The sequence below is a fragment of the Amphimedon queenslandica genome, unplaced genomic scaffold (genome assembly GCF_000090795.2).
Source record: "Amphimedon queenslandica unplaced genomic scaffold, v1.1 AMPQUscaffold_12912, whole genome shotgun sequence".
Classification (NCBI taxonomy): Eukaryota; Metazoa; Porifera; class Demospongiae; order Haplosclerida; family Niphatidae; genus Amphimedon; species Amphimedon queenslandica.
Window position 1 is genome coordinate 39,092 of NW_003546852.1, and position 12,751 is coordinate 51,842.

A 12,751-nucleotide genomic window follows, 5' to 3' on the forward strand; every position below is an offset into this window, starting at 1 on the left:
GTACATGATATATACCATACATGTACATTATTGGTCTGTTTGAATTGGAGGTAGAGTAGCAGCTGCTGTGTCTACCATAAAGAGAGAGTGAGATGAGCTGTGGGAAGAGGAGGAAGTTTGTTTGTCTACAAAATGACACCCAACCAGTAGATACTGTCAATACTGTACACACAGTGACACTGTTAGTGTATGCATGTCTGCCGGTAGCTCTATCACACCTGGTAGTATATCATTAGTATAATGTATGTGTGTATATATAAGAGGAGTATATGTACATGTACATATTGATAAATATGGTAGTCGTAAACAAGAGGGGGAAGAGAAAGGGAGAGAAGGAGAAGGAAAGGAACAATTTAAAGGAAGAAAGAGCATGAATGAATAAATGAGAAGGAACATCATAACTCATTTTTATCATTATTAGATTATGTAGCTATCATTATACTATATACACTGATAATAGTAATTGCATTAGAGTATATAGCTAGTTAATAATAATAATGATAATGAACATGTACACTAGTAGTATACATTGTAAGTGACATAATAATATCTCCCTCTCTCCCTCTCTCTCTTACAATAACTGATGTACTAGTATCTACATTAACATGACTGGACATGATCATGTATATTGAATAACATGTATACTAATTGTGTATTACTACTACAGTAACTGTTGAATCAATTCCCCAGCTAATACCACCGTTATGTACACGTACATGTACATACACATGTACTGTAATAAAAGGCTTGGATGCTCAGAGGATGTATTGCAGGATATGATAGAGTGTGTGTTTTTAAGTTATTCCTCAGTTTACTACTCGATCCACTTAATAAATTTGTATGTTATTTCTAGAATGGGCTAGTGGGTAATTGATTCCTTCCTTTTATCTTCTCCCTCTCCTTTTATCTTCTCCCTCTCCTTTTATTCTTCAGCTGATGACGCACACATACCTTAATTAGCTGTAATCATGCACACACACATTCATGATCTATACTGATTCTTCCTTTCTTCTGCTCTCTCTCTCTCTCTTCTTTTTCTCCCTTTTTCTCTCTCCCTCTCTCCCTCTCCCTCCCTCTCCCTCCCCCTCTCTCTCCTCCCTCTCTCTCTCTCTCTCTTATAATTTTCAAAGTGTTAAATGCTTCACTTTTCATGAGGTGTTGCTCTGATTCTTAGTTCCTTAGCAACTACATTATACCTCTTTGTCTACTGAATTTTAACCTTTCTTAATGATACAAATAATAATATACAGTCACACAGTCCATACATGTTTACCAGCTGAAATACATTATTAACAATAAGAAGAAGAGCTGTAGGTCAAAGGATTAGAAGAAGCAATCAACTTTAAAGAGGGTGTGTGTATAGTAGTCTGTTGTTTTGTGTTTTGTATTTTGGGGAAATGATCACAATTATCATTAAATTAATAGTAATAATATTTAAGCACTGGACATAATTCTGTTGTGTTATACTGTATTTGAAAACTGTTTCAAAAACAAACAATGATAAAAATAATGTACATGTATTTGTATATTTAGTATAATCTTATGATATAACAAATACAGCCTATGTATGTGTGTATGATTAACTATTGATTATAAGCATGGTGAGGTTATACAGTAAGGAATGTAATTGGTACACTAGGTGCTGTCCGTTAAATGGAGGTGTACGCTATAGAGAGTGTCCATTAAGAGAGACTATACTGTACTATATATTAGATATTGCACTACAAATGTATGCATTTATATACAGCTCATAATAAAGGTCACTGCATAGCATTGCTGGTGGATATGTCTATCTTCCCGTTTACACAATTATCTGTTTGCCTTCTCTTAATCATCTCTAACGGCTATTAACGGACCGTTGGTCAGCTGTACATCACTTGTATCCATATCTCGTGGTTAGGCAGTTTAAATGTTACTGGCTACAGCTGCTTATAATGTACACAGGTACTAACCACAGCTGGTAACAGGATTTAAACATACACTGTATAGGGTATACCCAATACTTGATTTAGCCTTATAATGGCTGGTAAGTTTATAGGGAGTTGCTATGGTGGGTTCATAACATTATTATACTAAACCTTCTTTATGACCTTTAAACTGTAAAAGGAATATTGACTAACAAAGCATGTTTTGTAGTAAATTTGTAGCCATAAGTTTAGTATTGTACGTGCATAATAGCCTCTTAAATAAGGACACCTTTATAATGAGGACATTTTGTAATGTCCCAATTGGTACAAGCCTATACAAAAGTACCTCTGAAATGAGGACACCTCTGTATTAAGGACAGGTAGTGTGGGCCCAATGGTGTCCTTAATAAAGAGGCTACACTGTACATGTATTAAGGACAGGTAGTGTGGGCCCAATGGTGTCCTTAATAAAGAGGCTACACTGTACATGTATTAAGGACAGGTAGTGTGGGCCCAATGGTGTCCTTAATAAAGAGGCTACACTATATGTTATGTAACGTAGATACACTTGTTACTATAATTGCAGAATATGTAAAACTTCCACTCAACCACTTAGTTGCATTAGTGGATTTTCATTGGCTTGTTCTGAGGTTGTTTGACTGGTTTCATGAACCTGTTTAGAGGCTATCTGTGTAAACCTGGGCCTCTATAGCTCACTAATTGTGCTAAAAGCAGTATTTATTTTAATTACCTAGTGAATGAATGGAAGAGCTAATCATGTATACATGCAGTAATGAAAGAAACGAAATATAGAATATTAAGAATAGCAGTAGCTGAGCTGGTTCTGATAATAGAACATTGACTTTTTGAGCGATTTTTAAAATGGCCAATTTTTGAAAAATACCCTGTACTGTAGCCCATGGTTTTTTCCAAAAAATGGCTCCGAAATCACCCCAAATTTTTATCACATTTTCTAATACATATTGATGTCCTTATGCTGTGTAGAAAGTTTGAGCTGATTCCAAGGTCAAGTTATTATGTTATGGGCATTTTAGATCTTGGCCCTAGACCATACTGCGGCTGTAAAATTGGCTTTGAAATCACTCGTTACAACCATCACTTATACCGATATCCTGTGCTATTGTGTAGAATCGGATGTATATCACTGCATGCTGTGAATTATTATAATTGCTGTAACTCAATATACCAATATTTATCGTTTGTTTGTTTTATTTTTATTAATTATTTATTGCTTCATTTTATCACGTACAGGACAAGTACAGCTTTCATAAGGAGGTATTCCTCATTAGATATCAATAAATAATTACCTCATAATAATTATATACCAATTATCATTACCCCCTCTCTCCCTTTCATCTCAAAAGAGCTCGTACTAATAAGTAATTTGAGTGTAAAGAGATGTAAATACTTATTCTTCTTTGTTGTTATATCCCTTCCCTCCTCCTCCCTCCTCTTCTTTCAATTCCTATCTCTTGGATTCACTTTCTTTCTTCCTTTCTCTTCTTTCATGATCTCTTCTTCTTTAACTGTCTCAATCTGCATTGTTTTACATAAAGTATGTTAATCCTTATCTCAAAACACATTCATGTATCTCTTTTTCTCTCCCCTCCCCCCCCCTCTCTCTCTCTCTCTCTCTCCTTCTCTCTCTCTCCCCCCCTCTCTCTCTCTCTCTATCCCACACTTTTTCCCTTTGTGTACTTCACTCCTATTAATTTCTTAAAGTGTTAATAAGTATTTTAGTCTAGTCATTTTCATTAAGTCCCTTACATGCACATAATATACCACCAGCAGGTACAAGCCCTTAACCTTTACCATCTGTCAATCACAACACATTCACTACATATGTTCACGATACCTTGGTATATGCATGGGTATTTATGAATAATGTGTGTGTGTATTTTGAATCATTAGTTTCTGTTTGTTATGACACACAGTCAGTCAGTCAACATGTTGACTCTAATTTATTAAGGCACATAGACAATCCTACAATTACCATATTCACTTACTAATCAATGATATCACTTTACATATAAACACATACAACACACTAATAATACTCATATACATGTACTGTACAGTCTATTTTATTATGTTAACATATATATATGTACACGTGTTACCCTGTATATGGTGCTGTATTGGTTCTTACTGCATGGAGGGAGCTTGGGTGTAGTGCTGTATTGTGTGTTGGTGCTGCGATTGCAGTGATGAACATGTCTTCATTGCTTAATATGATGGAGTACAATCATGTTAACAGCTTCTAATAATAATGCCATAAAAAGAGAGAGAGAGAGCCTAGCCTTCTCTTTATTGTAGCAGATCATATTTATTTTATTAGTATATTCATGTACACACTCACTCACGAACAATTTAAAATTAAAGTACATTTTTCATTGCATTTATCTACGATATAACGGATTTGTAATTGGCATAAAAAATTGGCAAAAAGAAATTTTTACAATTGCCGGTTTTTGCAACTTCATACTTGCCCAGAATGTAACGAAATGGATCGATGGCTTTTTTACATAGCATACATTAATCAGCTAGCCCTTACTATGCTATAATACTTCCTGCTATACAGCATACAGTATAGTCTCTCTTAATGGACACTCTCTATAGCGTACACCTCCATTTAACGGACAGCACCTAGTGTACCAATTACATTCCTTACTGTATAAAATAACCTCCACATAAAGGACACCTCTGTATAACAGAGCAACCAAAGTCCATGTCCATACTTGAAAATTAGAGCAGTTTTGTACACTTTAATGTTTACATACAATTCTCTTTATAGTTAGTTTGAAATGCACTGATTAATATACTTATTAATGACAGCAGACAACATCTCTTTGTGTCTAATATAGAAAAGGAGAGAGAGGAGGAGGAGAGAGAGTGATGAAAGGGAAACTGAACTGAAGGGAAAATTGTGCAATTAATTATTTTGTCTTATTCTTTTAGTGGTCAGCATGATGTCTGACAATAGAACCCATTTAATGTACAATTAAAAATAATTAGATGAGTGAGTGCAGTATTAACCACATGTAGTATAAAGATTATAGTGCAGTGTAACCTCCTACACTCTAAAATAAGGAGGCCTCTATAATGAGGAGGGGTAGTATCAGTCCAACAATACAATAGTAATGTGTATTAATGAACCTCTGAAATAAGGACAGGTTCATAATCAGGAGCTAGAGTATTATTGGGTCCCAAGGTGTCCGGAATAGACAGGATTTATTATAGTACATACAGTAGCTTTCTTTGTGTATGTTAAAATAGTAACTATTATCAAAAGTACATGATGTTATTATTATGATACTTCATAGTAGACTACATGCAATTGGTCTATTACTTCTCAATCATGATCTCTTTCCGGTAGTAAATCTGTTCCGGTCTCTCTCTCTTTCTTGTTATATTCTCCTTCCTCTCCACCACTATGTCTCGAATCCTCTCTCTCTTGTATTCTCTTCCTCTCTCATTCCTCGAGTGTATTCCATCATCAACTAGCACTCATCAATCATCATTATAACCAATAAACCAACTCTCTGTGTTCCTCTTTCATCACTCTCTCCTTCTCTCTCTCTCTCTCCTTTCTACATTAGGCACAAAGAGATGCTCCATTAGCTAAGTGTCATTTATAAGCACATTAATAATTGCATTTTAAACTAACTATAAAGAGAAGCACGTTATGTGAATATCAAAGTGTACAAAACTACAGTAATTTCTGTCTGTGACTGTGAGTGTGTGTGTGGTTATACTCAAAGGGCTATATCATGATTTGACTACATTGCTTCCTACATAAAATCACTCACTCACTCTGTGTATATGTGTGTGTGTGCATAGTCACATGTACTCCTACATGTATATATAACATACATATGCTAGCTCTATAGTAACCACTGCCAGCAGTCCATGGAATGCTTGTAGCTCTTTTCCTGTGGCACTCTTGTGGACACATTTTTTAAATCTGCCGGGTATAAAGTCATTGGACCATGTCCTCATTGTCTTACTGTACCATCACCTTCATTGTATTACTGATATTATGTATACAGAACTGGATGTACCATATCACTACATTGGATTGTGTCATTGTGGAGTGTAATGGTATACTGGGTATATATAATGGCATTGTATTACTGTACTGTGTTGTATTGCGTGGGATAAAATGATGAAATTATAGTAATTATTATACTATCATCTTTCAAAGGAAACTCTGAGAGAGAAAGAGAGAGAAGGACAGAGAGAGAGTGAGAGAGAAGGACGGAGAGAGGGGGAGGGAGAGAAAGACAGAATTAATAGCACAGAAAGAATGTTGATTAAAGTGTAAATTAATCAAAAACTATTCCACTGTATATTGTAAGAGCAACTCTTGTTTTAATTCTGTTCACATGGGAGAGATTGGGTCTGTGTGATGGGATGTACAGCAGACCAAAGACATAACAGAAACTTTATATTTGAAATGTACTGTACTTAGCACTCTATGATAATAATAACAATGATTAACAATAAATTAATAACAAGAAATAAGAGCTAAGGACACCATTGGGCCCACACTACCTGTCCTTAATACATGTACAGTGTAGCCTCTTTATTAAGGACACCATTGGGCCCACACTACCTGTCCTTAATACAGAGGTGTCCTCATTTCAGAGGTACTTTTGTATAGGCTTGTACCAATTGGGACATTACAAAATGTCCTCATTATAAAGGTGTCCTCATTATAAATATTGGACTATAATAAGTACATTCATTCATAAATACAGTGATAATTACATACAGCATAACATTATGTATTGTCAGTAACTCATGACTATTGGTTATAATTACAACAACAACACAATAGGTGTTTGTTTATTTTGACAAATTAATACAATAAGCTTGATCGCTCAACCACACATGATGTTTATATAATTGACACACTCCACACAAACACATTCATCATTATTATACTGTACATGTACATGCAATACCTTATCATATGTACATGTATTATCTTATTACGCTGACACACCCTTGAGTACTATGTATATTGTATATACATGTACACACACACATTCACACAATCAATAATGAGAATCATCATGGTTTGTTAATGTAATCATCACCATTGTTAACATTAGTCAAATCAACAGTGCTAAAATAACCCAATAAAATATTCATACTATAATATTGCATGTATGTACATATAGTCCTCTCCCCCCTTTCTCTCTTTCTCTATATTACATTCCTCCTTTATTATAGATACCAAATATACGTGTACATGTAGTATTGTGTTTGTAATATCTTTTAATGCTATATGTAAGTATACGATATTATTTTAATTTGTATGTTTACAATTGTTTGTTTAAACTTTAGTACTTTTAATGACAAGCATGTGTCACTGATCAAGTTAGTCGGTAGCGGAGAGAGAGAGAGTGTGTGTGTGTGTGTGTGTGTATGTGTGTGTTATGGAAAAAATGTTTTGATTTACAGCATCTAGTGCCTACAAATACAGTTTTAAATATACTGAGAATTGTTTGTGTAGCTGTGTCTACTGTGTATTATCCATTAGAGAGATCCATAGTCCATGTATTTTTAATATTCTTAAGTACATATGGCTCAAAGAGAGGACATGCTTTAAAGATACAGTAAATACTAGTACATGTACCACACTCACGAACATACTGATGCTGAACTATGAGGTACTGAAAAGAAAAGATTCATTGTAGCAGAGAGAGGGGGGGAAAGAGAGAGACATTAAAGAGGAAAAAAGTGCGTGAGAGTTTAGGAACAAAGTCAGTCATAGCAACAGTTCATAAATACAAGACCATTATTCATAATGCTCCCAGTAGACCAGGAGGCACAAGTTCCTATTACAGTGTACATGATACAGTGTACATGATACAGTGTACTTCATGTTAATAATATTTACAGTCTAGGGCAAGATCAAAGGAAGACTGTTAATAAACAAGTAGCCATAGCAACGCTTAATCACTTTTGTTTCGATTTAAATTGTGTTGAGAATCAAATAAATGTTTTGTATTTTAATAATGATAATAACAATAGTGCAGTGTAGTGTTTGTGTATGTGTGTGAGATTTGACAAAATAATAATAACAATAATGACAAAAGTGAAGTTGATTGATTGGGACAATAATAATAACACAATGAAAAAAAAAACACAAAAATAATAATAAATTAAACACTTTTACTTGAGAGATAAAAATAACAAACAGAAAAGGGGAATTGATCCAGAGCAACAATAATAATTCACTAATAATAATAATAATTACAGATTATAAGTCCTCATTATAAAACAAGCCTCTCCTTCTCTCGTCTACCTGCGTTGTACAGTGATCCCTTTAATGGAGGACCCAGCATTGCCTTCTTTAACAGAGCGGCCATTCCTTCTTCATCAGTCACATCAACAGGGAACTCGCAATTATTATTTAGGACGGAGGCCTTGGCGCCGTTTTCTAGTAGAAATTGAGCGATTCGAATCGAACCCACAGCACTTGCAGCGTGTAACGGAGTCCAGCCTTCGACGTCTTTTAAGTTAATATCACAGTTAAAATCAGAGACCAAGTGCTTCACTAAAGTATAATTCTCCTCCAGCACTGAATGATGTAACGCACTGATTCCTGATTGCTTGTTGATTCGGTTAATATCGATTTGGGCCTTCACTTTTATCAATTTGAGTAAAGCATCGACGTCGCCGTTTAACACTGCTTCTTGAAACTTGTAATCAAATCCGCCTGGCACCAGATCAGTGTCTAGCACGTCTCTTGAAGTACCTTCGTCATCGGAACACTGCAGGCGTCTGTTTGAGCAATCACTAGAGACGTCCATAGTACTAAAACCTTGATCGGTCGTCTCTCTATCTGTATCGGAGAGGTCCTCATCGTTGGGTGGAGGTGATGAAGGACAGAGGGTTTTTAAACTCGATGTGCATGCGTCTGATTCGAAACTCGCCACTTGATGTCTTAGTGAGATGTTATCAGTTTCAGTCATAGAGCCATAGCTGGAGGTACTGTCTGATAACTCACGGTCTTTCAAAAGAGAAGTAGGGGAAAGGATAGTAGCAGGAGCTCGTCCATCAGTAGAGAATACGCTATCAACAGATTCGTGTAATGGAGGCGAGCGTCTGCCTGTTCCTGGTCTTCCGTTTAGTGACATTTTACGTCCCCAGGGAGAAGAGCTCTCACTATCGTCCGAGAAACAAAGTTCTCCTTCTTCAGAGTCGGACTCAACGTGACTATACCTCTCCTCATCCTCCTCTTCCTCTCCTTCTGATGAAAACTCGTCCTCAGAATGTCCGTCTTTTTCATGGTCTGATTCCAGCAAAGACTTTCCAGCAGCTGCTCTCAATATCAATCTCTTGATGTGGCTCTTCTTAGCTACTTCTGAAGGCGTCTGTCCAGCATCGTTCTTCGTACTTGGATTAGCTCCGGCATTTAATAGAAACATGACAGTGTCCAAATGTCCAGTGGCTGCTGCAGCATGTAGTGGGGACCATCCATCAGAGTCGAGACTGTTCACGTCAGCTCCGTTGAGGATGAGCGTACGAGCACATTCCAAGTTTCCATCAAGGGCTGATTGATGTAATGCAGTTAGTCCTACTGGACTCATCTTGTTAACATCATCAACTATGCCAGAGGAAATCATCTCTTTGACTACTTCAGCGTCTCCCTCAGTCACCAGTTCTTGCAGCAGTACTTCAGGCTGGAAGCTAACAGACCTTCTGCTTTCTCCAACCCCCAAATCCTCTCGACTGCTTCTCCGTCTCGACAAGTCGACTATGGAGGGCTTTCTTGGTCGCATTTTCAACAACTCTATCGGGGTTTCCCTCTCGCTCGAACAACCAGAGCTGTTACCACTGGTACAAGCAAGACAGCGACCACAAGGCCCTGCTCTCTTTCCGCTGCTGTTCTCTGTCAGATGCATATTTTCGTCGCTGGCGCTCCCTGCTGAAGACGGTCTGTAGTTAGATCCTGGTAGCTGTGTTAGTAGAGAAGCTCTTGGTAGCCCTCCGCTGCTTCCTAGCTGATCTACACTTGAGGAGCGAGTAAGGACAGGAGCGGTACAACTCCTAGCTAACATCCGAGACTGATCCAAAGAGTCTGTGCGAGACGTTTCGTCTCTACTTTCTCTCCTTCTCCTTAAAGCGGGGCTCTTTACTCGTTTAGGACTACTGGAAACCTCTCCTTTACAAATTGGGAGGGTCTCCTCTTCCTCGTCAGTTTCTTCTCCAAGAAGATTACACTTTTCTTCACGGACTGTGCTCAGAGACGTTTTATACCTGGAGCGGTGCTCAGTAATTAGTGGGCGAGGCTTGTAATTTATCCCTGCGTGGGTGGAGCTACCTCCAGGAGCAAAATTGGAATTACAACTCCCAGGTGACTCTCTATGAGAGAAGCCATTATTCATAACTGAGCATGAATCTTCTCCTGTATTGGATGTCGATACCCCCAGGTCCACCCCTTTCTCTGCCTTGATCCTTGACCCTTCGTTATTTTCATTATTTTCGTGCGATGAATCATCTTTGATGCCTTCGAAAATGGACCTGTATCGCTTAGCGATCGCCCCGTGCCCAGCCTCCTCCATTTTCTTTAGTAGGAGGTTCTCTGTGGGTGTGTCACCGGCAACGTCGATCGCCATTTCCCCTTTCGACGTCCTTGCCAAGATATCAGAGCCATATTGCAACAGAAGCACTACAAGTGTAGTAGAAGAGTAGAGTGAGGCATCATGGAGTGCAGTCCAGCCTTGGTTATCCTTTAACTTTACGTCAATCCCTGCATGAATTAGATACTCCGAGAGACAAAAGTGACCATTAATGATTGAGAGCTGTAGGGTGCTTAGACCGTGTGAGTTTTTCGATTGAAGGACGTTTGGATCGAGGGCTAGCAGAGATTGGATCATACCTATGTCACCTGTGACCGAACTGTGGAGCATCCTGTCTCTTGTGGGAGATGATCTACCACCCCACAGTAGATTCATTATGGGTGGATGGTGTTGTAACCTCTTTAGTTTGATGCTATTGGGAAAGAGGGAGAGAGAGAGAGAGAGAAAGAGAGAAAGAAAGAAAAGAAGAAAAGAGAAGGAGAGAGAGAGAGAGAGAGAGAGGGAGAGGTGGGGTATCAGGGTAATCCAATCATAATAAAACACATGGACATGTCTAAACTCTAAAATGACATAGATGACTACTTTTATGATAATGAAACACACAACTTGTGCTAAAGCAATGACAGACAAGTAAAATCACAAAGGGATACAGAATTATAATACACTATTGAGCACTAGTACTACCAGAATACATCACATACAGCTATAGTACAACCCTTTATAAGCATTCCATGTGAAATTAGGCAAATCATAATAACTACATTTACATAGTAGACTAAAGACACACAAGCCACATTACTCGGCGTGGTTCACATGCTAGTGTAGCTCTAAGCTAGGGAAATAGTTCAGGTTTCATGCCCAATAATGGCGCAGGGGGGAAGGTGTAGACAAAAGCGAGCTGTCAAACACGCCGATGGCAACCGGGTAAGGTTTGAAATTTGAGGAAAATTTGATACAGGGGTATTTGGCCATCTCTCTTACTTTTTTCCTTTGGTTTATCTCCTTCTTTCCTGCTTGTGGTCTGCCAAAGAAATGAAACAGCAAGCATGTCACCAGTGAAAAGCAATGCTGTGTATAATGTTGTATTATTATTATGAAAGCTGCAAATTGTGAGAGGGAGGGGCTTGTAATGGGGCGGGGCTCAATTACCGAGCGGGCGTGGTCTAGTAATTAATCAAATTTTAGAGTAACAAAATGGCCGCTCCAAATCACACCACGACAGAGGAAGAAGGCGAAGAGAACGTTAGTTTATGGTGAGTGCTGCCATTTATTTAATATTTAAAGGATCCCTTAAAGCCAGAAGCTTAGTTCTAAGACTCAGAACTCTCATTGTATCTTTTATTTTAATTTTTAAAATTTTATTTTTAATCACTTCCTCCCTCCATCTTTTTTTATCATTCTGACGGTCTTTCTTTGTTCAGGTCTGAAGTATTGGAGGATGTGATTGGCTCTAGTAATAAAACCGTAAAGGCTGCATCTAAAAACGTTCTTGTTCTTGGTAAATAATAATAATTAATAGTAATAATACATGTACTTGTTCTCTAATGAATACTGATATTAAATGTGTTATTAATTAATTATTAGTGGCCACACCCACATGGTATAAGTACGTGTGCTTTTGTTACTATTCAAAGTTGTTGTTGTTTGTCTTCCAACAGTTTGTTTTTTGTTTTTGTTTTGAAAAATGTTTCAGTTTTGACATTATGATGAGTTTTGACATTATGATGTACATGTACATATACATGTATATGTACATGTACACTTATACATATACTTATACATATACTTATACTTATACTTGCTACATGTATACTTATACATGTAGCAAGAGTTACGTGTGAAAAGGTGTGAATAAAGGTTATTGCTACAGTGTGTCTCTAGTGTATTACATGTGCAGATGTACTTTTAAACCTTTTAAACTTTACTATACTGAAGTGATGTATATGTATTTATGTCAATGAACTTTTGTTGCGACAAGTTTCATCATCACCATCATCATTTATTTATTATTATTATTATTAGTAGTAGTAGTAGTAATAGTAGTAGTGCATTTAGTATGGTATGCTTCATATAATGTTCATAGTGTCTGTGTTTATTATGACTAGCTTACATCCTTTTGTGCTGTTAAACCTAGTATACTGTATAATGGTAATGTGATTTGATTACCAGTAATGTATCTTATATCTTATTGTTCTTTCTCTCTCTCTTTCTCTCTCTCTCTCTCTC

General features: G+C 37.2%; 2 protein-coding genes across 2 annotated transcripts in view; one reads left to right on the forward strand and one right to left on the reverse strand.

The window, feature by feature from the left end:
- Nucleotides 1-7,904: 7,904 nt before the first annotated feature.
- Nucleotides 7,905-11,606, reverse strand: LOC105314449 (ankyrin-1-like). Its single transcript, XM_011408621.2, has 2 exons — nt 11,507-11,606; nt 7,905-10,937 (listed from the first exon to the last, which is right to left on the reverse strand). Exon 2 carries the CDS (start codon nt 10,898-10,900, stop codon nt 8,213-8,215), a length of 2,688 nt encoding a protein of 895 aa, XP_011406923.2. The 5' UTR covers nt 10,901-10,937; nt 11,507-11,606; the 3' UTR covers nt 7,905-8,212.
- Nucleotides 11,607-11,697: 91 nt separating this feature from the next.
- Nucleotides 11,698-12,751, forward strand: part of LOC109586271 (cytoplasmic dynein 1 light intermediate chain 2-like) — a 1,302-nt gene continuing 248 nt past the window's right edge. Inside the window, exons 1-2 of the mRNA XM_020002443.1 lie at nt 11,698-11,778; nt 11,947-12,023. Of these exons, the coding sequence (XP_019858002.1) occupies nt 11,720-11,778; nt 11,947-12,023 (136 nt within the window). The 5' untranslated portion in view covers nt 11,698-11,719. The remainder of the gene's footprint in view (nt 11,779-11,946; nt 12,024-12,751) is intronic.

Bases quoted from the DNA above. Each gene is read 5' to 3' on its own strand.
- LOC105314449 (XM_011408621.2), bottom strand. From the start codon at position 10,900: ATGAATCTACTGTGGGGTGGTAGATCATCTCCCACAAGAGACAGGATG.